Source organism: Myotis yumanensis, unplaced genomic scaffold (genome assembly GCF_028538775.1).
Source record: "Myotis yumanensis isolate MYYU_CA2020_CCGP unplaced genomic scaffold, mMyoYum1.0.hap1 SCAF_2, whole genome shotgun sequence".
Taxonomy (NCBI): Eukaryota; Metazoa; Chordata; class Mammalia; order Chiroptera; family Vespertilionidae; genus Myotis; species Myotis yumanensis.
The window spans coordinates 178,955,433-178,982,605 of record NW_027223753.1 but is presented as its reverse complement, the minus strand read 5'-3'; the positions used below and the strand labels follow the sequence as shown (position 1 = coordinate 178,982,605).

At 36.0% G+C, this 27,173-nt stretch overlaps 1 protein-coding gene across 2 annotated transcripts in view; it reads left to right on the top strand.

Moving 5' to 3' along the window:
- Window positions 1-24,858, top strand: part of MFN1 (mitofusin 1) — a 35,571-nt gene extending 10,713 nt beyond the window's left edge. For both annotated transcript variants that reach the window (XM_070406768.1, XM_070406769.1), the window contains exons 6-18: window positions 200-308; window positions 1,416-1,523; window positions 6,225-6,378; window positions 6,496-6,563; window positions 12,551-12,672; window positions 14,306-14,432; window positions 14,609-14,713; window positions 15,008-15,110; window positions 15,241-15,470; window positions 17,124-17,267; window positions 18,094-18,290; window positions 20,530-20,664; window positions 22,573-24,858. In XM_070406768.1, coding sequence (XP_070262869.1) covers window positions 200-308; window positions 1,416-1,523; window positions 6,225-6,378; window positions 6,496-6,563; window positions 12,551-12,672; window positions 14,306-14,432; window positions 14,609-14,713; window positions 15,008-15,110; window positions 15,241-15,470; window positions 17,124-17,267; window positions 18,094-18,290; window positions 20,530-20,664; window positions 22,573-22,654 — 1,684 coding nt within the window. In that variant the 3' untranslated portion in view covers window positions 22,655-24,858. The remainder of the gene's footprint in view (window positions 1-199; window positions 309-1,415; window positions 1,524-6,224; window positions 6,379-6,495; window positions 6,564-12,550; window positions 12,673-14,305; window positions 14,433-14,608; window positions 14,714-15,007; window positions 15,111-15,240; window positions 15,471-17,123; window positions 17,268-18,093; window positions 18,291-20,529; window positions 20,665-22,572) is intronic.
- Window positions 24,859-27,173: the final 2,315 nt, after the last annotated feature.

The window sequence follows — 27,173 nt, the reverse complement described above, 5'->3', positions numbered from 1 at the left end:
AAATATGGAGAATTACTTAAAGCACAGGCTCTCACCTTGCCACAAATGCTTTCTTGTAGGTGAAAAAGTAATGTAAATCTCCTGGGTTTGATACTGATGACTGATAGAAATTCTGTCCTTTAGACTTTAAACTATTTATAAAAGTTACAAAAATTGTCTTTAAGAAATGTTATATAATTTTTTATTTTATTTCCATTAGTCCAGGTACAGATGTCACTACAGAGCTGGATAGCTGGATTGATAAGTTTTGCTTAGATGCTGATGTCTTCGTTTTGGTTGCCAACTCTGAATCAACATTAATGAACACGGTAGGTTTTAATCATATACAATTAGTGGAAGGAAATGAAATGGTGTCTGTTTTTAATTCTGAAAAGTGAGGGAAATCCAAATCTTGGATTAGAAGGAACTTCTAAATCAAGGGTGAACAAAGGGGATTATGTCTCCATGGGACTAAAAGGGCTTATTTTGGTCTTGAGTGTTCCCAGGGTTTGATGGCACTAGCTTCTACTGAATCTTTTGTGTGTTGTTGACCTTTACTGTGGTTATTTGCCAATTTCAGAAGGAATGGGCACCAGCATTGTTAGGATACTGACTTACACCACACACCACCACCACCACCACCACCACCACCACCCCCCCCCCTCCAGCAAGATCTTCGTTTTGTCGCAGTGTTATTAGTGTTTGAGTGGCCAATAGCCTAATCTATGTCACATAGACCAGGCTGTTGTGACAACACTGACAGTCGTTTATAACCTGATGGTATAAAAAACGGATAAATCTTTAAAATCTGTTAGAATAATTCCATTATTGGGGTGTTGGATAAACAAACTTTGATATGCCTTCTGACTTCGATGCCTTCATTTATACTGTTCCTTCCCCATATTCTTCCCCTCTTCCAACTTCATTTCAAAAAGCCCTGTTACCAGTACTTTCAAGCCCATCTTTATTGCCTCTTCCTTCTTTATGGAGCTTTTCATAATTTCAACTAGACAGGGTGTCTCCTTCCTTTGAATAGTACCAGCATTTATTTATAGTATTTTTGGCACATACCTTTCTCTTTTGTTTATTATGATGTGTTGTAAACGGGTCTTAAGCTTAAAAAAGATTTGCTGTAGCTTTTTGAAAATTTGTACTGTCGAATCAAGCAATACCTTTTAAGTATTTGTTTAATTGAATTTCAAAAGACTAATGGCGGGATCAGGAAAACCTTCGCTTTTCCCTTTCTTATGTTTTAGTTTCCTTATCTTTGAAAAGTTTAATGCTTATAGTGCTTTGGGATCCTTTATCAATGGCTGTTAATCACTGTTGTCTAAATGGTTCCAAATTTTAGAATACAAGAAAGTCTTAATTATAAATACAAATATAAAAATACTTTTTAAAAGTGAACATACTGTTGGCCATTTGATGTTTTTTAGGAAAAACAGTTTTTTCACAAGGTAAATGAGCGACTTTCCAAGCCTAACATTTTCATTCTGAATAATCGTTGGGACGCCTCTGCATCAGAGCCAGAATATATGGAAGATGTAAGTTTTTTTCCCCTTAATACTTGAAATATACTTATGTACGTTGTTATGGTAGGGAACTGTATACCTATAGTAGAGCACATCATAAGCAGCTATTCTCTCACTTAAAAGAATATAATTACAGGAAATCTGAAGTCAGTGTTTGATACAGATGTTATTAAGCTACCTGGAAGGAAAATTGTGTTATAAAAGTACTATGTAATCATTTTAGATCTTGAAACTTCCTTTTTCTTTTAATTTTTTATTGAAGTATAACATAATAGAAAAGTGTACAAATCATATTCCGGCTCAGTTAAATTTTACAAATTTAGCACAACTTTGTCAGGATCCAGATCAAGAAACAGAACATTCCCAGCACTCCATTATTCCCTCCCTTTCACCCTCTGTTCTTCCTCCAAAGGATAATTACCTTGGACTTCTAACACCCTAGACCAGCGGTTCTCAACCTGTGGGTCGCCAACCAGTGGGTCGTGACCCCATGGGGGGGTCAAACGACCCTTTCACAGGGGTCGCCTAAGACCATCGGAAAACACATATATAATTACATACTGTTTTGTGAATAATCACTATGCTTTAATTATGTTCAGTTTGTAACAATGAAAATACATCCTGCATATCAGATATTTACATTACAATTCATAACAGTAGCAAAATTACAGTTATGAAATAGCAACAAAAATAATTTTATGGTTGGGGGTCACCACAACATGAGGAACTGTATTAAAGGGTCGCGGCATTAGGAAGGTTGAGAACCACTGCCCTAGACTAATTTTTCCAGTTGTTCAAATTTATGTAATAGTCATACTGTATCTTCTTTTGTGTGTCAGGTTTCTTTTGTTCAACATTGTGATATGCAGTCACAGTGTTGTGCATAGTTAAGAAGCATTCTCACTACTGTATAATATATTTCATCCTGTGATTAACTACACTTGATTTATTCGTTCTGTTAGTGATAGGCATATGGGTAAATTACCTGTATTTAGTTACTATGGATAATGGTACTGTGCATATTCTTTTATATATATACTAGAGGCCCGGTGCACAAAAATTTGTGCACTGGGGGGGAGGGGGTCCCCCAGCCCGGCCTGTGCCCTCTCGCAGTCTGGGACCCCTCGGGAGATAACGACCTGCTGGCTTAGGCCTGCTCCCGGGTGGCAGAGGGCAGGCCCAATCCCTAAGGGCAGCCCCTGGTCGGGCTCAGAGCAGGGCCGATTAGGGAGTTGGGGCGCCGCCCCATCATGCACAGAGCAGGGCAGATCGGGAGGTTGTGATGCCACCCTCAGTCATGCTCAGGGTAGGGCCGATTGGGAGGTTGGGGCGCTGCCCCCTGTCACACACAGAGCAGGGCCAATCAGGGGATTGGGGCGCTGCCCCCTGTCACTCACAGAGCAGGGTCCATCAGGGGGGTTGGGGCTCCATACCCTGTCACACACAGAGCAGGGTCCATCAGGGGGTTGGGGAGCTCCCCCCTGTCACTCACAGAGCAGGGCCAATCAGAGGGTTGAGGAGCTCCCACGTGTCACTCACAGAGTAGGGCCGATAGTGGAGTTGGGGCACCACCCCCTGTCAAACACAGAGCAGGGCGGATCAGGGGGTTGGGGCACTGCACCCTGTCACACTCAGGGCAGAGCCAATGGGGAGGTTATGGCTCTACCCCGTCACACACAGAGCAAGGCCCATGGAGGGGGGTTGGGGCGCCACCCTCTATCACCCACAGAGCAGGGCCGATCAGGGGGTTGGGGCGCCGCCACTGTCACACTCGGGGCAGGGCCGATGGAGAGGTTATGGCTCTACCCTGTCACACACAGAGCAGGGCCTGTGGGGGGGTGAGGGGGGGTTGGGGCACCGCACCCTGTCACACACAGAGCAGGGCCGATCAGGGGGTTGGTGCGCTGCACCCTGTCAAACACAGAGCTGCAGGGCAATCAGGGGATTGGGGAGCTTCCCCCTATCAGGCACAGAGCATGACTGATCAGGGGGTTGGGGTGCCTTCCTCTGTCATGAACAGAGCAGGGCGGATAGGGAGGTTGTGGCCCCGCCCCCTGTCACTCACAGAGCCGCAGGTGGGTTTGGGCGCTGCCCCGTCACGCTGATCCCGGTGCCGGGAGCCTCGCTGCTCCACTGATCCCGGTGCTGGGAGGCATATTACCCTTTTACTATATAGGATAGAGGCCTGGTGCACGGGTGGGGGCCGGCTGGTTTGCCCTGAAAGGTGTCCTGGATCAGGGTGGGGGTCCCCACTGGGGTGCCTGGCCAGTCTGGGTGAGGGGCTGAGGGCTGTTTTCCTGAAGCGAGTGACTGAAGCTCCCAATCGGCCCTTGTTTTCTTTTTTCTTTTTTATTCTGGGCCAGCTTTAGCTCTGAGGCCTCGCTGCTGAAAACATCGATACAATGTTGCGGTCCGGGGCTGACTGACAACCGGTTTCTGGGGTTTTGTTTAGCTTCTTATTTGCAACATAGTACATAGTTGCTTAGAGTTGCAGCTGAGAGGCCGGCAAGTTAGGCGGGGAACGTTGGAGTCCGCAGTCACTGGAGCAAGAGAGCCTCCCTGCTTGCTTCAGTGCATGGCTGCCGGCCGCCATCTTGGCTGACAGTTAATTTGCATATACTCACTGATTAGCCAATGAAAAGGGTAGTGGTTGTACGCTAATTACCATGTTTCTCTTTTATTAGTGTAGATGTCTTTTTGTAACTCATAGGTTTATATTTCTTTTGGGTATATATATCCGTGGTTATCAATGTGAGGGGTTGGGCATTTTTGACCCCCGGGAATATTTGGCTATGTCTGAAGACATTTTTGTCACAACTGGTGAAATGTGCTACTGGCAAACATAGCCCAAGAGTTTTCGAAAATGCTTATACCTGTGTATGCTCTCACCAGGTGACTGAGGGTTTCAGGTGATTTATATCCCCATCAACATGTGGTATTTTAGTCATGTTGGTGATTTTAGAACTTCTTTTTAAAAAGAAGTGGCCAGTGTTGCTCAGTTGGTTGGAGTGTTGTCTTGTACACTGAAAGGTTGTGGGTACAGTTCCCAGTCAGGGCACATACCTAGATTGTGGGTTCGATCCCCAGTCAGGGCATGTACAAGAATCAAACAATGAATGCATAAATAAATAAAACAACAAATTGATGTTTCTCTCTTTCCTACTCCCTCTCTTCCTCCCTCCCTCCCTTCTCCTCTCTCTCAAAATCAATAAACATGTCCTCGGTGAGGATTAAAATAAATAAATAAAAAGAATAGACTATCTGGCATTTGGTCTGTAAATAATGTCTATTTAATTTGCTTGACACTGTTTCTTATTTTAATTAATAGTGGTATATGTTTATCATAAAAGATACATAAAATGCATAAAAAATGAAAATTTACACTATTCCATTACAGTTCATATGTTAGATTATTTGCTTTCATTGTTCTTCCCACACCCCAAATTAGAATTTTGCTTAATATGAAGTTTTACATTCTGGTATTAAATTTTTTGTTGTTGTTAATCTTCACCCCAGAATATTTTTTCCATTGGTTATCAGAGAGAGTGGAAGGGAGGGGTAGAGACAGAGAAACATCGATGTGAGAGAGACACATCAATTGGTTGCCTCCTGCACGTGGTGATCAAGCCCACAACCAAGTTATGTGCCCTTGACTGAAATCGAATCTTCAACCCTTCAGCTCATGGGCCGACACTCAACCACTGAGCCAAACTGGCCAGGGCATTAACTCTTGTTTTATAATCACACTCTTTCAAATTGGGGTCTCACTCAATCATCAGAGAATTAGGAAGTATCACCCATAGATGGTTTTTCTCTATTCTTATGTAGCTTAAGTTTTTTACCTTTTTTTTTTTTTATTGAGTGGTTTGTTTATTTTTCTTTAATTAAATTTATTGGGTTGACATTGGTCAACATGAACATATAGGTTTCAGGTGTGAGTTTCTATGAGCTTAGTTTTATTAAGTATTAAAATAGAGATTTTTTTTTTATCATAGCCATAATGCTAAAGGCTAGTACCAAGCCCTAATTCTAACCCGTAGTCCTAACTTTAATACCCAAGTGTTAATCTTAAACCTAACATTGCATTCTTAATTCCTAGCTAATACATTCTCCCCAATTTTGATTACCAGTGTTTTTAAGAAGAGGAATATATTGTATATGTTCTGACTTCAAAACAAAAATAGACTCATTGTAGCAAATTTATTGTACCTCTAATTTCCTGGTTTCAAAGATATTACTAGCAGCATTGTGGAATATAAAAGCATGAGGAAGAAGTAAAAATGCCACGCATTTTTGTAGGTGTTGGCCTGCATGTCACTTATTAATTTACATAAATATAAACATATATATGTATACACTTCATTTTGTTGTTGTATAATCATGTATATCTTTAATACAGAATTAGGGATGTCTTCCTATTCCATTAAGTACTAATATTGGTCTACAGTATATTTTAATGACTATGTAGTATTGGATGGTCCATCAGAATTTTAAATTGACTGTTCAATGGAAGAATCATTATTTAAGTGAAGAGACAGAAATTTCCTATCAGCAAGTATCAAACTTTAATTATTACAAGTATAATTGAATTTGTTAAGTATATGGGAATTATAACTATGATACCACTATAAATGGAGTTTAAGTCTGTAGCTATCCATTGCAATTATATTTGTTTAGTTATTAGAATTCTTTTAATACCCTGTTTTGCTCTAGGTACGCAGACAGCACACAGAAAGATGCCTACATTTTTTGGTGGAAGAACTCAAAGTTGTGGATCCTTCAGAAGCAAGGAATCGTATTTTCTTTGTTTCCGCAAAGGAAGTTCTTAGTGCTAGAATGCACAAAGCACAGGGGATGCCAGAAGGTGGTATGTACTCATTATAGACTTACTTTTGAAATACAAGTATAGTATCCATTATAAAAATGGCATGCCAGAAATCCTACCTTACTATATGGTTTTTAAATCTTCACCTAACTGTTACAGGTGGGGCACTTGCTGAAGGATTTCAGGCAAGATTACAGGAGTTTCAGAATTTTGAACGAATCTTTGAGGTAGGAATTTGTGAATGTATTGGCTAATATAAAACCCTATCATTGAATGGAGAGTGATTATATTTTCACTATTTATCTTTGTTGATAATTTTACTGTTATTTAGTAGAGTTACACAGCAAGTGAAACAAGGGAAGTTTGAAGAATGCAAGTCCCTGCAAAATGGATGATTCGTAAGAATTGAGAATTAAAGATTCTAATTTCTTTTACAATCTTACGTATCTACATTTAAATGAGAAGCTGCTTTCTAATATTTCTTTTGTTGTGAATTGAGGGAATTTCTTTATATTGAACTTAGTCTCTAATTTGGGGTAAGACTAAACAAATGCAGTTGCTGTTGGAATGGATAATAGAGCAAAGTGAAGATCATCTTTTTTTTCTTTGGACCACTGTATTTATAGAAAGATAGAACATAGTTGATGCCATGTGATGAAAGTGTGTTATATTTCTAAACTGTCTTGTCACCTGTTAATTCTCCACATTTTATATCAAATGCCCTGAACACATGAATGAATACAAAAATAATTAAGATCTGTACTTTAGGAATCTGTTAGGAATCACTGAAGCTCAAAAATAGCTGATGTGTATGCAACATTGAGGAGGGAGGATACTTCTTTATATCTTGGTGTAGATGTTTTATTCAGAGACATTAAAACTTATCCTGCATTTGACTGAATAGTTTTTTAGATATTAAAAGACATCTAAACTCTTATTTAGCCCTATTTAATCTAGCTTTGCCTAAATTGCATATTCTCACCCATGAATGATCTGCTGTAATTATTCTTTCTTATAAACAGTAACTGCCTTAATGATAAGGACATTAATGTTGAATGTAGTAGGCAGAATTAAATATTTGCTCACTATCTCCTGTCTTTAATTTGGTGAGAGGGAGAAAGATGATTAGGTGGATGAAGAAAAAGTATTAAAGAAAGAACACCCAATACCAGCTTTCTTGGTAAGATCTCTAATTGTTCAGAGACCCCCTGGGATATCAGCACATATTCTCTCAAACTAGGCCATAGGATACATGAAGTCTCAGTTATTGAAAGACCATTGCTGTCTATTTTCTTTCCCTTTGCTTTCATAAGAGATTTAATGCTCTTCTCACTCTTTTATCCATAGGGAAAATATTGGGGAGAGGATCTATTGTTATGTTTCCCTTGTCTTTCCTTATTTATTATCTTTTTCCTTCTTTCCATCCTTTTCCCTTCCCTGTTTGTCATTGACTTCTACCAAATAATATACATTTATACCTCTTTTATACTGGTTTCTGGTACAGTTTTGCTCTCCCAAAATAGCTCCTTGAAGAGGTGGAGATGAGAAGAATAACAGATGTATTTTAGAGCATTGGTTCCCAAACATGGCTGATCTTGAGAATAACATGAGGCGCTTTAGAGATCTGCAGATTCCTGACCTATTCCAGGAACTGATCCAGTGGAGCTAGGATGGACCTAGGAATCTGTATGTATTCAAAGCTTTCCAGCTGATTGCAATAATCAGGCAGACTTGGGAACTATTCTTTTTAATATTTGTAGGAGGAAATTGGCACTTTACTTTTTTTGTTTGGAAATTTAAAAATTATATACAGAAAAAACTAAACTTGTGGAGAATGTCAGGATTTAGAATTTGAAACTTTTGTTTAGTTGAAACTAGTATAGAAACTAGAATCAGATAGAAATTGTTTGAATTTATCTACAGAAATAACCAGATGGGCCAAAAATTTTGTCTGTGTGTCCAAAGCATTTTAAGTGGCATTATTTTTTGCTTTTTGTATTTTTGAAGAAGGAAACTTTATTTAGTGCAAACGGCTCAATGGTAATACAGCATGGTTGTGAAAACAGCACTGCTGTGGAACAGCTCGGTAGTGCTACAAAGGCGCTGTGAGGCTGCCCAGGGCAGGTCCCTGAGGCCAGGACCCTGTTCAGCGAGGCAGCTCCACAATAGTCTGAACCAGCCTGCGCTGGTCTCCTCCGCTGTTCTGCTCCCGGAGATGTCTTTGGTGTTTCAGCTCCAGTCGGGGAAAGTGTGCTCTGCTTTTTGTGCTTTAAGAAAGAATTCAGGGCTATGAATTTCTCTGTGAGTGTAACTTTGGACGTATTCCATGGGTTTCAGTATCCAGTTTAGTCTTCATTATTTATTTGACATTAGTAGTTTTTGGAATATCCTATTTAATACAGGAGTTAAAATTCAGATTTTTTATTCTTTTTATCCAACTTTTGTTTATTAATTTATTGGTTTCTTTGCATTGTGATCACAGACTGTAGCCTCTATACACATTTTGTCTTCATTTTTAAAATTTCCCTTTCTTTTGTAGTCTAATGATTTTTGTGAGAAGAAAAACTGTGCCAAATTCATCATTTTTATCGAAGTCCGATCTTTGTCATGGACTTCTTTGAAATTAATTTGATTCAAAGAAGCTAAATATTAATGAACAAACATAGAGTACCAAGTTAAACAAAGCTTGATTAAATCAAGAAAATAAACATTAATTCTAGTATAATGTTTTCTTTTTAAAAAATATATATATTATTGATTTTAGAGAGGAAGGGAGAGGGAGAGAGAGATAGAAACATCAATGATGAGAGAGAACCATTGAATTTGTTGTAAAGAACATTCCTGGGATAACTGGTAAAATTTGAAAATGGACTCTGTGTTAGATTAATAGTATTGTCCCAGTGATAAATGTTCTGAATACAATAATTGTTTTCATGGATCTGTAGGAGACACATGTTCATATATTTAGTAATAAGGTGGTGGCTGCAGTGAACTGTCATATTGTTCAGGAAATTGTGTGTCTGTGTGTTTATAGCAGAAATACACACACACACACACGTATGTATATGTGCATATATATATGTATATGTATGTATGTATATATCTATATAGAGACATAACTATATATCTGTATGGAGAGCCAGAGAAGGAAGGCTAAAAAAATGAGGTTGAATGTTAATAGTTTGTATATTTACTTAAAAGGTCTATTATATTGATGTTCATTCTTAAACTTTCTTTTCATTTAAAAATATTTGAAAATAATAAGTTGAGAGTGGTAAATAGGACTATATGTTATTGAGTGTTTGGGGTCTGTTATCAAGGAGGTCTTGACAAGTTTGTTTTATGTTTTAATTACACGTAAATATTAATATTTACTGTGTAGCTGTGTATGATTACTTACTAGCAGGCTTATTTAGATGTTTTTAGAAAATCAGAAAACTATCTTGAGATATGCTTATTGTTTTGGTTCTAAATCTTTAATAAGTTGTAAAACAGTTTAATGATATCTTGACAAGATGGAATTTAAGTTGGTTTGATGTAGTTTTTTAAACTTTTTGGAAAATTAGAGTTCCTGATAAATATATTTCTCATGAAATTCAAAAACATATTAGTAAAATAATTCAGTAAAATAGAGTATTTCTTTTGCAGGTTGACTCTTGATATTTTTCTGATCAGTAGGAACACCATTGTGGGATACTTTTTATTACAAGAAGATTTCCTATGTTCTTCTTTATACTTATTCATCATTGTATATTTTTTAATCAAGAAGTAACTTTTATATTGCTTAATAACTTTTGGAGATCTTTTCTTTCCTGTCCAGTCTAGCTCTAATACTGTGCTGTTATCTACAAATTGAAATCTTCATTGCTGATATCTAGATCTGCTTCATCGAGGAACATAGTTTCTTTTAACCATTTTTCCTTTTTAAAATATTTTAATGCTTTTATTATTGTTTTTGTGGAGGTTAATTTTGCAATTTATGACAGTTATTTAAAGTAAAACGTGTTTTGGTTGTTAAAAATAAGCAGTTTACACTTTAAATGTTTAATATTGTATAGTTCTTGGTGGTTTTTGCTTTGGCATGTACTTGCTGATCAGGAATGCTGGAACTTTCTACCACCAATATCCTCTGGATTAGTGATATGGAGTGATGTATAAGTGAGCTTAACCACCAGCAAAAGTGAGGCTATGCAATGGAAGAGAGTAACGTTTCTGAGTTAAAGCTGTATGAACTGGTAGTTAAATTAATTACCCTTGTGGGCTTACAGCTAAAGAAATGATTTTTGTTTTGTATTCTGTACCTCAAATACTGAAGAGGGCAACTGAAGTGGCAAAAGAGATTTTACATCTTTTCTGCCTTAATGAAGTGAACAGAAAACCATTTTAGAGACCTGGAGGCAAAGCATAGGTTATAAATAGTACATTAAATGAATATGTATCATACTGATTTCAAGATAATATACAGGGTGGGGCAAAAGTAGTTATACAGTTGTTTGTATGGACAATAATATAATAATTAACAAATAATAATACAAGAATAAATTCTGTGTTTTGTGTACTCACAACTGTATACCTAGTTTTGCCCCAGCCTGTATATAGAACTCTAGAGTATTAAGTGGATACCCTTTTAAAACTGAAAGCTTTTTTTTTAAATTGATTTTTAGAGATCGGCTGCCTCCTGCACATCCCATACTGGGGATCGAGCCCACAACTCGGGCATGTGCCCTGACCAGGAATTAAACTAGCAACCTTTTGGTGCACGGGACAACACCCAACCAACTGAACCACACCGGCCAGGGATAAATCCTGAAAAGCTATTTATTTTAAGGAAGGATAGTAATAACTTTAGGAAGTAATGATCACAATTTTGTACTAGTTATACATATACAAAGAGGTTCAAAAAGATGAATTTAAAGAAATATTGAAGTTGGGGTATATGCCTAATTTTTAAAAATTCATCATAGAAAATAAACATGGCCTCCAAAACATCTATTGTAGTTATTAATGTTGTGACCCAGATGATGTCTTTTTTTTTAATCCTTACCTAAGGATATGTTGATTGATCTTAGAGAGGAAGGGAAAGAGAGAGAGAAACATCAATTGGTTGTCTCCTGCACATGCCCTGACTGGGGATCAAACTCACAACCTAAATATGTGCCCTGACCTGGAATCAAACCCCCCAGCTTTTGGTGTATGGGATGACGCTCCAACCAACTGAGCCACCCTGTCAGGGCAGATGAACATCTCTTGATTGTTTCAAGTCCAGATAGTATTCTTCTGTAAATACTTGAAGTTGTTTTCAAGTGTTATGTTCTGTGAAGTAAACATGAAAGCCTGATTTTAATTTAATGATTTTGCAAACATTCAATGATGAATCACTATAAATATTTTAAATAATAAGTAGTATGCACATATATTAAAATTGAAACTAAAATTTCACAAAATAAACATTCATTACTATATGTGATACATTCTGATATATTTTCTTCTATTTAAATAGACACTGGTCATGAAACTCTGATTTGTACAACTATTAACAGGTTGTGAGCTGTATTTAGCTTGAAAATAAAACAAATGAGATAGGGCATCATTGGGACCTATATGCACACACTGTAGACCAATGACAATAGGAAGATTATCTTTGAAATAGTTGCTATTTTTTTCTATATACAATTTAAAATATTACTTAGGTTATTGTTAAAGAGTATTTTTCAAATTGTGCAAGTTTTCATCTGCAAAAGTCCTTTATAATAACCTTAATAACTAAATTTTTTTAATACAGTAGAATTCTAATTTATAACTCAGTAACTTTATTAGGATGCCTATTGCAAGTATGAGAAAAATCTAGACTAGAAGTAGATTAAAGGCAATACAAATAAAAATAGTATTATAAAAGCAAAACCTTTTTTAACATAAAATTTTTATTTTTGACCCTGTTATTTATTTATTTTGAAAAATAATGTAGTAAAAACCATTGCACATTACTGTGTAAAGTTAACACAAAGATTTGAACTTGCTGTTTGAAAGCGCTTTTTACTTTTGCATCTTTGTAATTTTTTTAACCTTTGTAATTTTAAGTTGTGTTTATCATGTATTTATTTTCTATTCTAATTTCTGTTTTGGTTAAAGTTATAAACAGCAAGTTTTTGTGTTTCAATTCCTAAAAATGTTGGGATGGAATTACAGTAATGTGTATGGCTTGGGCCCCTCGCAGGAGTGTATCTCGCAGTCAGCAGTGAAAACAAAGTTTGAACAGCACACTATCAGAGCTAAACAGATATTAGATACTGTGCAAGACATAATGGATTCAATAAACGTGGCAGCAGCAGAGAAAAGGTATGAATGCATTTATTGCAAAATAAATGTGTGTTTTTGTATCAAGATGAGTTCCTTAAACTAGGATTTGAAATTGTTACATTATAAATACTTTTCCTATGAAAATCAACCTTGTGAGTTTATCTGGTGTCTACTTGCATGTTTTTAAATGAATATTAAATGTAAATATTCTGTTTATTTGTTGTACACATCATTTGCATTTCCTGGAGTTCAGCATTGTGTATGGCTTGTGGTTTTAAAATGTTTAGTGGCTTTAAAATATCTGTAAAGCAGTGGAAGAATTATTTCTTCAAGCTAAATTTCTTAAAGAAGTGCAAAGCAGGTGACCCTCTTATTTTATATTCAAAGCATGATCCATCTTTTATATATTCATACGTCGATTCCTTAAAATCACTTTTTTATGCCAGTGGTTGTTTTTTATCAGTTGGCAAACAAACAAGGTAATATTATCTGCCAGCCAGAAAGTCAGTTTGGTAAGCACTACTCTCTATGTCACACTGTACTGCACGATTTTATTCCATTTATTACTTTATAAAAATTAAAATGGCAGAGCTATAAAAGAGAAAGGTAGTTGTCACAACCTTGATCACTTGAAACAATGATCAGGATGTGATTAGTTTGACAGATATAATGATGGTAAGTCTCAATTGAACCTTTAGTTTAGGCCAATCAAAAGAAAGACATAAAGCATTAAAGATTAAGTCCAAGATGTCATATAATTGGGAATTTTAAATGTATTTGATGTTGCTAGGAACAACTCCTCTCATGTCTAAATCTATTGTGTAATTTTGACACATTTGCAGGAATGTATTATCTAAAAAATTAGAGAATTTCCAATATATAAAACAAAAGGGTGAGAACCCCAGAATCTTATCTCAGGCTCTGTGCACTTTTCTGTAGAATGAGATTATATTGCCCTTTATGTCCCTTTCAGCTCAGTAGCTTTATTATAGTTGCCAAAGTAGTCAGTCCGCTGGATTGACCTTACTAATTTTTTAAAAATATAGGACATTGAACAAATGTGGCACAAAGAATATGTGATTGAGGATGGTTTGTATAATCATAATGCCTCAGAAACTCTTGTTAAAGACGATCTTAAAAAGATCTCAGGTCTTTTTTCCCTGCATCATCTACAGGTTGGCAAGTTTTCTATGGAGGCCAGAGAAAAAATATTCTAGGCTTTGTGGGCCATACCATCTCTTGCAACTACTCAATTCTACAGTTTTAGAGCAAAAGCAGGCATTTAGGTAATAGGTACATGAATAAGCATAACTATATTCCAAGAAAACTGCTGGATTTGGCTTACAGGATGCCATTAGCTGGCCCTTATTTGTTATATAAAGTCAGTATTCAGTTCTATTCATATATATATATGAAGTGTTTGGAGACTTAGAATTCTTACTAATCCTTTGGTGGGACTCAGGTGACACATAGGCAGAGAAACAAAGTAGTTTATATACAATCATCTATAAAATATAAGTGAAATATAGTTTGAATCCTTTTCAATGTTAGAATATGAGATTTTTTTCTTTTATCATGCTAACAGATGGTTCATTACATAATTGAGTGCCCTTGCTTAATTGCTTTGAGACTTTAATATCCTGATTATTAATTACTCTTCATACTATAATAGGGTTTATTCAATGGAAGAAAGGGAAGACCACATTGATAGACTGGACTTTATCCGAAATCAGATGAACCTTTTGACACTGGATGTTAAGAAGAAAATCAGGGAGGTTACAGAGGAGGTGGCAAAAAAGGTGGGTTAAAGTAATTTTATGACTAAACTGGGAATGGAAATATTTTTGATAATGCTAAAAATGTTATCCCTTTTGCCTTAAAGGAACATTTTGTGGAGTTTTTTTCAGTTTGGTTTTTGAATGGTTAATGACCTTGTTTAATTTTTTTACTCTGATTTTTTTCCCCATATTTTCAGGTTTCATGTGCAATGACAGATGAAATTTGTCGACTTTCTGTTTTGGTTGATGAATTTTGTTCTGAGTTTCATCCTACTCCAAGTGTATTGAAAGTATATAAAAGTGTAAGTTAAATTGTAGTTAAAGCTATACATATAGTTCCCTCACCTTATTCTACACCCTTATGTAGTGGTTTGTCTATTTTGGTGTCTTTATGGCAGTCAGTACTCAATTGACTGTTAACATCTCCTGTGAACTCTTGTAATAAATGTAAACTACCTTGTATAGTATATAAAGTATACAGAAAAGTTATCCTCTTAGAATGAGATCATTTTAGCACTTAGTAAATATCTAATGTTTTTATAAAACTGCTTGTATTTTAGAGAAAAAATAATGTGGACACTTACTGTTTTTAACAGGAGTTAAATAAGCACATAGAAGATGGTATGGGAAGAAATTTGGCTGATCGGTGCACCAGTGAAGTCAACACTTCAATGCTTCAATCCCAGCAAGAAATTATTGGTAATATTTATGTCTACAAGTTCTTTATTTTGTTGGTAAAGGATTTATTTTCCTTTAGATATTTTACAAAATGTAAAACTTTATTTACTATTGTTTTTTAAAATAATTGTCCTACTTTTGTTCTTTCTAGAAAATTTGAAACCATTACTTCCTTCTGATATACAGAATAAACTACATACACTGGTTCCTTGCAAGAAATTTGATCTCAGCTATGACCTAAATTGCCACATGTTATGTTCAGACTTTCAAGAGGATATTGTATTTCGTTTTTCCTTGGGCTGGTCTTCCCTTGTCCATCGTTTCTTGGGTCCTACCAATGCACAGAGGGTGCTTCTAGGATTATCTGAGCCTGTCTTTCAGGTACAGATTTTTTTGTTTTGTTTTTACTGTTTGGGGTAGTCTTTTTATCAGGTGTTTATTGCTGTACTGCTACACAGGAATGTGACTATGATTCTACCAGTTGAGATTCTCCTTTTATTTTGTGTTTTGTTTTTGTGGAGGTTTTTATTTTAGTTAATCCTCACCTGAGGATATTTTTTCCACTGATTTTTAGAGAGAGTGGAAAAGAGTTAGGGAAGGATTGGGGGGAGAGAGAAAGAGAGAGAGAGAGAGAGAGAGAGAGAGAGAGAGCGAGCGAGAGATCGGTTGCCTCCCACACTTGCCCTAACCCAGGCCAGGGATCAAACTGCAACCAGATACTTGTCCTTGACTGGGAATCAAACCCTCGACCCTTCAGTAAGCAGGTCAATGCTCTAATCCCACTGGCCAAGGCACTCTTGTTCTTTCTTTATGTAGACATCAGTTTTCACTTCTCTTGAGTGTATACCTAGTAGTGAAATTGCTATACTGAGGGCAAAATATGTTTAACTTTCTGAAGAACTGCCAAATGTTTCCAAAGTGGCTGCATTTTACATTCCCACCAACAGCATGTTAAGGTTCTGTTTCTCAACATTCTCATCCAGACTTGTTATTATCTGTCTTTTTTATTCCTAGAGTATGTAAAGTGCTATCTCATTATAGTTTTGATTATATTGATTTTGAACATCTTTTCATGTGCTTTTAGCCATTCATGTATCTTGCTTTATAAAATGTCTATTCAAATCACTTGCCTAATTTTTAATCAGGTTATTTGGCTTCTAATTGACTTCTAGGAGTTCTTTATTTATTCTAGATACAGGTCCTTTATCAGATATATGGTTTCTAAATATGCTCTTCTAATCTGTGGCTTATCTTTGAACTTTCTTATAATGTATTTTTTTAAATTTATTTTCTTAATCCTCACCTGAGGTATATTTATTTCCTCAGGTGAGGAAACATAGGGTTTATTCAATGGAAGAGAGAAAGGGGTTGGGGGTGGGGAGAGAGAGAATATCAATGTGATTTGTTGCCTCCTGTAAGCACCCAGACCAGGGATCAAACCTGCAGTCTTTTGGTGAATAGGACAATGCTCCAACCAACTGAGCCACTTGGCCAGGGCTCTTGTGATTATTTTTATTATTATTTTTTTTTATAATCCTTACCGAGGATATTTTTCCATTGATTTTTAGAGACAGCGGGGGGGGGGGGGGGGGGGGGGTGGAAACAGAGAGATAGAAGCATTGATGTGAGAGACATCGATTGGCTGCCTCCTATATGTACCCCAACTGGAATTGAACCCTACAACTGAGGTTTGTGCCTTGACCAGATTGAATCCCGAAACCTTCAGTCCGCAGGCCGACACTCTATCCACTGCAGCAAACTGGCCAGGGCTTTCATTTGAGGGTCTGCTGTTATAGGTAAACTCATTGTATAATATGAAATTCATTATTCTTTACAGTAAGTCATAGAAAATTATGTCATCGAAATAAGTTTCAGATCACTTATTTTCTTCATGTATTTACGGTAAACTCATTAACTAAAGTTGTTCTTTTCATTGATTTACTACTATAATTTTAAAAGAAATGCAATATAATATAGTAAACTTCATTCCATTTATAGTTGTTTAATTATAATCCTTTCACCCAATGTTTTTAGCTCCCCAGATCTTTAGCCTCTACTCCCACCAATCCAGCAACACCAGATAATGCATCACAGGAAGAAATCATGGTTTCCTTAATAACAGCATTAGCTTCTCTGACATCCAGAACGTCTATGGGCATCATTGTTGTTGGAGGAGTGGTAAGAAATACTTTTTATTATAATGAAAATTGAAATTTTACAAAGCTTTCTGTTATATCACAAAGAGAAAGGTATATTTCTGTTCTCAGGATGTATAAAATGACATCAAAAGGTGTAGGTTAAAGTTAGTGAATTAAGAAGAGTTTCACAAGCCTCATCTTAAATTTTTTAATTGAAATATAATTGACACTTACATTGTGTTAGTGTTAGGTGTATAGCATAATGATTTGATAAATATATGTATAGTGAAATTATTACCACAATATACATTTTTTAAAAATGCATCTTTAGGAAAGAAATACCACCAACTAGTTGGTCCTTGAACAATGAACAATGCTTTCCAACTATTTTTCCATCACAGTACACAAAGAAATGGTATTTGTCCATGGAGTAACAAGAATGATCCAGGTCCCATATCTAATCTTATCTAAATAGCAAAGGGATCTGCCTTAAAGTATTAACGATTACTTCTTAGTAGTAGTTCTTACATGTTAAAAAAAAATTTTTTTCATATCATTAACAGCATCAATTTACATGTTTTGGTTTTTGAAACCTCTAACCTAAAAGAAATAACCTCCTTTTCCAAGATATATTGAATCATCTCACCAAATGTCTAGCAGGTTATCAAACTTCTTGCCTGATATTTATGTGCTAACTCCTTTTTCAGCTTGTTTGATTTCTGATAACTTTAGATTCTCTTAGAGAATGAATATAAATTTCTTAAAAATGGATCTGACTCACAAGACCTATTGTACAATCTCCTTTGAGTACAATCTCCCCAGCAGTGTTTTTCTTTGTCAAAGTAAGCTGTAAATTTATCTTACAGATTTGGAAAACTGTAGGCTGGAAACTCATATCTGTTTCATTAAGTATGTATGGAGCTTTATATCTTTATGAAAGGCTGGCCTGGACCACCCGAGCCAAGGAGAGAGCTTTTAAGCAGCAGTTTGTGAACTATGCAACTGAGAAACTACAGATGATTGTTAGCTTCACAAGTGCAAATTGCAGCCATCAAGTACAACAGTAAGTTGAGAAATTCATCTTCATGAGAAAAAAATAATTCATCTTTAGCTTTAAAAAAGGGCCGTATATTGAAGTATGTCATGCATGCAGAAAATGCACAAATAAGAGTATAGTGCATCCCTAACCGGTTGGTTCAGTGGGTAGAGTGTTGGCCTGCCGACTGAAGGGTCCCAGGTTCAGTTCCGGACAAGGACATGTACCAAGGGCATGTACCTTAGTTGCAGGCACATCCCCAGTATGGGGTGTGCAGGAGGCAGGTGATCGATTTTTCTCTCTTATCAATGTTTCTAATTCTCTATCCCTCTCCCTTCCTCTCTGTAAAAAATCAATAAAATAAAAAAGTTTAAAAAAGAGTATAGTGCAAAGATTACAATGTGAACCCATTTGTTGTTAACATAATAAATACCTGGGTCCATTGAGTGTCTTCTTTTATGTATCATAAATATTTCATTGATTTAGTAAAAATACGTAGAATTCCAATTAAGTCAGTGCATAATATTCTGCATTTGGATACTACTGAGAGATGAATTAAAAAGTTCATGATTACAACTTAATAAAAGACATAATGTACATCATTATAATAAAAGTGAAAAGTGATAAGTAATATGAGAGCTTCTTAATGTGAGGCACTAGAATCTGAAATCATGAAGGGTAGTGGATCAAAATAGATTTCCTAGAGGAGGGGTAGAATGTGCAGAATGGGAAGATATAGGCAGAGAAAACAGCCCAAACCAAAGGCAAGAGGGTAGAGGAAAAGGAATGTGTTCAGAAACAGAGTTTCAGTGAGAAATGTATATATGGGGATGGGGACAGGAGTCTGGATAATTAGAAATCCTGGGAGTGATATCATTAATATTTAGCTCCAGGACAAATAGCTTTGCAGTGGTGTGGTGTGTATAGAATGGTTTAAATTAAGGAGACAAGAATTTGCAGGTAGATTTTACTGTTTCAGATACAAGATGAAAGCCTGTACTTGACAGAGCTATAGAGAATGGAGACGAGGGCATGGATTTGAGACCACTGAATTCGTTCATTCATTTACCAAATAGTTATTGAACTCCTATTTTATATAATAGGGTTTTTTTAATTTGTTTTTTGTTTTTGTTTTTTTTTATTCCTCACCTGAGGATATTTTTTCCCTTTGATTTTTAGGCAGGGTAGAAGGGAGGAGGAGAGAGAGAGAGAGAAACATCGATGTGAGAGAGACATATCGATTGGTTGCCTCCCGAATGCACCCCAATCCAGGCCATGGATCTAGCCTACAACCGAGTTTCATGCCCTTGACGGGAATCAAGCCCAGGACCTTCAGTCTGCAACCACTGAGCAAAACCAACCAGGGCATATATAATAGTTTTAATTTTATATTAAGGAAGATCTTCTATTGAATATATCTGGACCGCCAACAGAAATCAGCTGAGGTTCACATAAAAACAAAGTTAATAAAGCTTTCCATTCAACTGATGGTCAAATATTTATTGTCTGCCATGTGACAATAACTGCTAAACGTTATAGGAAATAAAAAGTTAAAGATAACTTTCCCTAGAGGATGTCACACTGTAATGGAGATAACCTTAACTAATTACTCAAAGTAATACTAGCTGTATATTAATTTAATGAAACATTAAAATAATGAAAGATGCTTCATTTGTCCAATATTGATAATTAAAGACCATGGAATGGGAAAGATGTACAGGAGAATAATTGGCAGAGAAAAACGAGTAAGACAGTTAATGATATTCCAGAAATATACACCTGCTAGACATGTTCCTAGTTACAAAATATAACATATGAACTAGCACACAAAAGAAGTAATGCCCTTTGATTCTGGAAACATTGTTAAATGTTATGATTTAAAGTATTTTTCATAAGTTATAGGATTAATGAAATTTTCTTTTCTGTTCTCAGTAATTATTTTTATGGTAGGAGGTGAGTAAGGTTTACTGTGCTTCTGAAGAAATATACCCATCGTTTGCCTGTTTATAGCTTGTTCATGTTTACAACCATATGGCAGAGGAAATAGTGCCTGTTGAGCATTGATCTTGAAGCCAGATGGAATTAGGCCCACAGTCATATTAAACTTACAAGTTCCATGTCTCCCTCATCCCATTCTTAGCACTTTGTTCTTTAATACCTTATGTTTTAAGAATATTTTAAACTTGTGATCTTTTATATAATCTTTTGAAAGCCCATTCATTTTAAGACATTTGTGATAGCTGATAAAATTGTTTTTTATTTTAAGGGAAATGGCAACCACTTTTGCTCGCCTTTGCCAACAAGTTGATATTACACAAAAACATCTGGAAGAAGAAATTGCTAGATTTTCCAAAGAGATAGATCAATTGGAGGAAATACAAAACAATTCAAAGCTTTTAAGGTACTTAAAGCATTTTTTCTCAATAATATGAACATTTATTAGTCTCATTACCAAAATATAATTATGTAAATCACTAGTGATTATATTAAAACTTTAGCTTTCTGATGGCTTAAATTATAATGTTCCATAGTTTGAAAATTTCAATGAATGCTAATTTCAACAAGAAGAAACATCTGATGTAAATGGATGCTTTTAGATGTCAAGTTCAAACTCTCTGTTAAACTATATTAGTCCCTTTTGAGAGTACAAGTTCTGTAATTAAAAGTATCACTTTTTAGTCCTATATCTCCAAGACTCAAAACTTCCATTTTCACTGGGGAATATTTAATTCAAGGCTATAAAAGTAAAAAAAAAAACACAAAACACCACGTAGTATAATGTGGAATTCTTGTTTAATATGGTTTATCATGGATTCTTCAGGGGTCTAAATCAAGTTTCATCATGTGGTCTCTACTTCTTGGCAGTTAACTTTCCACTTCATTACCCATTTGCTGGTTTACGTATGAGTCTGAGGGAATCATTAAGCATCATTTAGTCCCTGCTGCTACTTACCTGGGTACTTACTACATACAATTGCCCATATAAGAGCCGTCTGTAATGTCTGCAAATTGGAGAGGCTGTCTTTGTGTCCTGAATTTTGAGACGTCTATTTAAAGCACGTGTGGTCATGTCTCTCCATGGTGTCCCAATCTGACAGTAGGCACACTCTCGGTGCACCTCAGTCTCAGACTCCAGAGAAGATGACTGCCTATCCCTTAGGCCCCAGCCTCCTTTCTCACAACCAGTCACACCCAAGTGCTCCATTGCTCCCATTTCAAGTTAGATCTTCCCAAAGACAACCTTTCAAAGTTGGTAAAACTATATGCAGAAGTTTTTTTGTTTTTTAACCTAGGGAGGTTTTTAAATAGTTTCATCTTGTCATAGCAGAACATAAATGACAAAACAGATAATTGGCACTTATGTACTTTTCTGATTTTGGCTGGACTGATCTGAATAAGTATGAATATTTTTTATCTAATTCATCCTTTTTCTAAGAGGAAAATAAAAATATATATATATATATATCACTAGAGGCCCGATGCACAAAATTTGTGCAAGACTAGGCCTTCCTTTCCCTGGCTGCTGGTAACAGCTTCCCTCTGGCAACTGGGACCTGGGCTTCCCTCGCAGCCCCAGCTTCTTCGGAAGGACATCTGGTCTAATTAGCATGTTACGCTTTTATTATTATAGATAATTGGAATCTCTATTGTTACTGGATCAGGCTCAGCCATTGAGATAGAACTTAACTTACCTAGTTTTTCAGGAGAGTGGTTCGAAGAAATATACAGTAGAATTCATATATACATCTAACTTATATGACCTCAGGCATGTGCACTCAACAAAACAAGACCAAGATAAAAAGAAAGGGAGAAGCTCATTCAAGTATGTGTGTGTGCTCTGGCACAGTATGAGAATGGAAGAGCTTATCTGTGTTCCTTTTTCCTCCTTTTATGGACAGTTGGCAATCAAATACGATTCTAGTATTTAAAAAAAATTTTTTTTGGTATACCATGGTCCATATATAAAACCACTTATTCTGTACTTGATGCTTAAAGGAAATTCAAGGACAGTTATAACTACGTCACTTAGGCTTTGACTCCCATGAAAGATGATAGGACTTTCGTTTTCTTTGCTTTTTAATAATTATTTTAAGTCCTGAGCATTGGACTGTGTTTACTGCACAGCTGTAGTAGCACATATAAGTACTCTTAAAAGGGTATTTATAGTGTAGTCTGAGTTCAGATAAATGTAGCAGCAGTTGGCTAGTGTTGTTGTGTGTGTTTTTTTTTACTTTTAAAGATTGAATGGAATGCATTTTTAAATTGACCTTAATGATTTTGGTGTTTTGTTCGTGTTTTTTTTAATTAGAAATAAAGCTGTTCGACTTAAAAATGAGCTGGAGAATTTTACTAAGCAGTTTCTACATTCAAGCAATGAAGAAGAATCTTAACGATAGAAATCGCTTTGGTGATCATCATAGGAGAAAATGCAGCTTGGATGATTTGGGACAGTTATTTTTATGAAATGGTTTTAAATATGAATTGTATTCACTATACCTAAATAGCAAATTCTTGTGTAGATTCTGGTAATGATCTATCTCAGGGTGTTTGCATTTCTGAAGAGTGTTATTATATCTCTTAATTTAATTCTGGGTAAAGAACAGGCTAAGTTGTTTGATGTGGTAAGATGATGAATTAGTTAAGAACAGCAGAACCAACTATGTGACCCCTGAGGGGTGGGGCCTTACTCTTGATTAGGGCTCTCTTCGTTTTTGCTTCTGAAACACTCAGCTTCCTGGCATCCAGGAGTTAGAGAATGCTCTTTCTTCTCAAAACTAATTTTTGATGTCACTTTAATGGGAATAGTCACTTTTTTGTTTTATACCTGCATTGTTTTAACCACCAAAAAGGAGTGTGTAATGTTCTTGAGTGTATTATCTTGTGAGTCACAGTCATTCTTGCCATTCTGGCAGGTATGTAAACCACTAATAAATAAGCTGTTGTTTACTCCTTATATTCCCATTAAAACTAACGTAAAGCAGTATAAAGGTTAGTTATTCTAAAAGTATCTGGGTTGAAATAGCTTCCTGATGTTTCTAGAGAAACATTTTCAGCTTCAGCTATGAGTACAGTAAGGGAAGTTAAGTTTTAGAAGTTTGAAGTGATAAAAATAGCCAGATGGGAGGTCTGAATTTTGAGTGGTTACAGTCATGTAAAAATTCTGTTCTTCAGAAGGTATTTGTTGAGGATACTGATGAATTGTCCTCCTGTGGTGGCTTTACTTTTATTTAATTGTATAAATTTGCCAGGGCATGGTTAAAAATTATCACTGTATTTTTTAGTTTAATGAAATGTTTATGGATTCAAGTATTGTGTGTGTTTGTGTTAAAAACTAATTGAAACTTACATGGAAACGTTTAAAAATGACATTCTAGGGCTTTGTTATGCAAAAGGGAGCCTTGAGGACCACCAAATCATCTTCAATCCCCCTAGGTGCTTGTGAGACAGCAAGGAGGACACAGTGCTGCTTTTCCAGAGGGATAACGTTTCAGGCTCCTTTCTTCTTTTAATACTCAGTGCTTCCTTTTCTGTGCCTTTAAGGCTCCTGGATGCCGTTCTGTCTTTTCACAGCTGGTGCAACAACACTATTTTTCAGGCTATTTTAAAGAGAATATTATGTAGGCCATAAGCCTTTCAAAAATATATTTTTATGCCAATCAGATACTAGGATGCCAAATTTGCAATAAATATTAATTTATAGTTTTTGTTGTTGCTTTATAACCAAAATTGGTACAGGCCACCAATAAGTGTGGATCAGGTAACACCTGCAGCATGAAAACTTGATGTCTAAAGTTACAAGCTCTAGTTCTTAAATTTATACAAAGTACTTGAAATTTTGAAACGGCATAGTGGTTTGGTATCGCCTCATTAGTATACTACTATGGTTCTCAAAGTTTGGTCCTTGGATCAACAGTATCACTTGTCAACTTATAAGAGGTACACATTCTTGGTCGTACCCCAGACCCAAGAATCGAACACTAGCTCTGGGGGCCAGCACTCTCATAAGAAGCCTTTCAGGTCATCCTGATGCATGCTAATATTTGGGAAGTCCAGGAATTGTGATTCTGGTATATAAGTTTGTAGTAAGTTTTCCATCATCAGTTTGAATGCATTCTACTTAATCAAGTTTGAAAATCTATATGAATGTTGGAAATGGACACTAAAATAATGAGACCCAACCTTTATGCCTAGAGGTAAGTGCACCTATGACCCAGCCCGTGAATTCAACAGAAATCATGTAAGTTACACCTGATGTAATTCAGAGTTCTTATTCACTATGTGTTTGCAGATTAATTTATAAACTTTGTATAACCTCAAACTTTTTACAAAACTACATTTTTAAAATAAGTATGCAAACTTGCAAGGTGAGAATAAAACTTTTGTCTGATAGTTGATAAATGTAGCATTTATACTGGCATTTAGTGAGTCTTGCTCCTAATTTTATGGTAGGTATATAAACTGTCTTGGGCAGACCGGTTCATCTTTTGATTGGATTTACTCATTTAGCATGCCTGGTCGTATATTGGAAGTTTCCTCATTAATCCTCCCCCAAGACTGTGGTTATGAAAATAAAAACTCATAATTCTAGCCCTGACAGGTTTGGTTCCGTGGATGGCACTTCACTATGGGTTCAGTTCGTCAAGGACACATGTCCAGTTTGCCCACTCGATCCCCATAGGGGGCATGCAGGAGGAAGCCTATCAGTGATTCTCTTTCATCATTGATGTTTCTGTCTCTCCCTTTCCCTTCCTTTCTGAATCAATAAGAATGTTTTTTTTAAAAAAAAAAACCTTAAAATCCTATAAGCAATGGAATTATTTATCCAAAGGGAGTTCCAGGGAAAGAATGACTTAATTTTGCTTTTTTTAAAAATATATATATTTTATTGATTTTTTACAGAGAGGAAGGGAGAGGGATAGAGAGTTAGAAACATCGACGAGAGAGAAACATCGACCAGCTGCCTCCTGCACACCCCCCACTGGGGATGTGCCCGCAACCAAGGTACATGCCCTTGACTGGAATCGAACCCGGGACCTTTCAGTCTGCAGGCCGACGCTCTATCCATGAGCCAAACCAGTTAGGGCTTAATTTTGCTTTTTTAATGACAATTTGTGGTCCTTTTAAGGGTAAGCTAACATAGTACTAAAGGAGCACTACGATCTCTTGCGCTGAAAGCTCATTACAAATCTATAATAATAAAAGTGTAATATGCTAATTAGACTGGACAGCCATTCGGAAGACCTTCTGGATGAAGCCAGGGCTGCAAGGGAAGCCCGGGTCCTGGGTGCCAGAGGGAAGCTGGTGCCAGCAGCCAGGGGAACGAAGGCCTAATCTTCCGCGAGTTTCATGCATCGGGCCTCTAGTATTTAGATAAAGGACATATTGGGCTTGTAGTTTAGGTCTGGGACTTAATGTTGAAATCTAAATTTGACTTAAAATATACCACATGAAATCTGGTTAAAGTACTTTATTGATTACAATATTTCAGCCAACAATATTTCACAGAGCTACTGTACAAATACAGGAATGAATCACTGTGCAAGAAAGATCCAAGAATACTGTTAAATCGTGGAACAAATCCATCTTTCGTTTGGTGTAAAGCCTGTCCAAGAGCTTTAAGTACATTCACCTCTCCCATAGCCATACTACTGACATCCCAAGTCAACTGGCCACAAGTGTGTCAAAACGATTCTAAGTGAAGAAAAACATTTTAATCAAACTTTTAAAAACCCACTTAAATGTGAATGCCTTTGAATAAGAATATGCAAATGCTTCTTTGCAAAGAAAACAAAAGGATAGAGCACCATTGTGTGACAGACATCAAAGGCTGGAAGTACCAAGTATATCTCCAAGGTTCTATTAACTAAGAAATAAATATTGTATGACTTTTTTGTCGGGCACACTGAACACCAGTTAGAACACAACCAGTTTTTTTCATAATGCTGCACTGTCTTTTATAGGGTAATTGGATTAAGGGAAAAAAACGACAGGAAATTTTATTAACATGCAAACAAATTAGCTAAATACAAGTTGTACCTTTACTCTTTAAAACAGTGCTAAGACATTCAAATACAAACCATTTTCATGAGTACCTATGGTAACCAGTATTTTTAAAAACACTAAATTTAAGGCAACTAAAATTGAACGAGGGAAGAACTAGTAAGTATAAAGTACATTCTACTTAATCAAATTTAAAATGCCAATTTTATCCTTGTGCTACCTTTCCTCACAAGAAAGACAGTTTAGCTTGTGGGCCTTAAAAATTCTAACAGGATGGGAGAAAGTTTAAAATTTTGCTTTCCACAATGGCGAAAGGGGAACTAGAATCTGAACATAATTTTAAAAATTTTTCTTTAAGTCTGACTCACACCCTAAAGACTCTAGAAAAATAAAAATCGTAGAAAGGAAATTATTAAAATAAGCTTTTGGGAGGTTGTTTAATCAGTTTGTATACATTTATTATATACATCAACAAATAAGTCACAAGTATTCAATTTTGTTAGTTTTTAAAAAATATATTTTATTGATTTGCGAGGAGTAGAGAGGGAGATAGGAACATCGATGAGAGAATCATGTATCAGCTGCATTCTGCACGCCTCCTACTGGGGATTAAGCCCACAGTCCAGGCATGTGCCTGACCAGGAATCGAACTATGACCTCCTGGTTCATAGGTCAGTGTTCAATCACTGAGCCACACTGGCGGGGCTTGTTATAGTTTTATAATGTGGTACATTCACAGTGTTCAAAGCATAAGCTTCCCTGAAGGTTTTTGCTTTTAAAATGGTCAGTCAGTATTATTAAATCTAAGACCTCAAAAATGCCAGAAAAGGTCAATTATATAATATTTCACAGTATCTTTTTTAACAGTAATAAAATTTCACTTTCTCACCTGGATAAGTCAAGATCCAT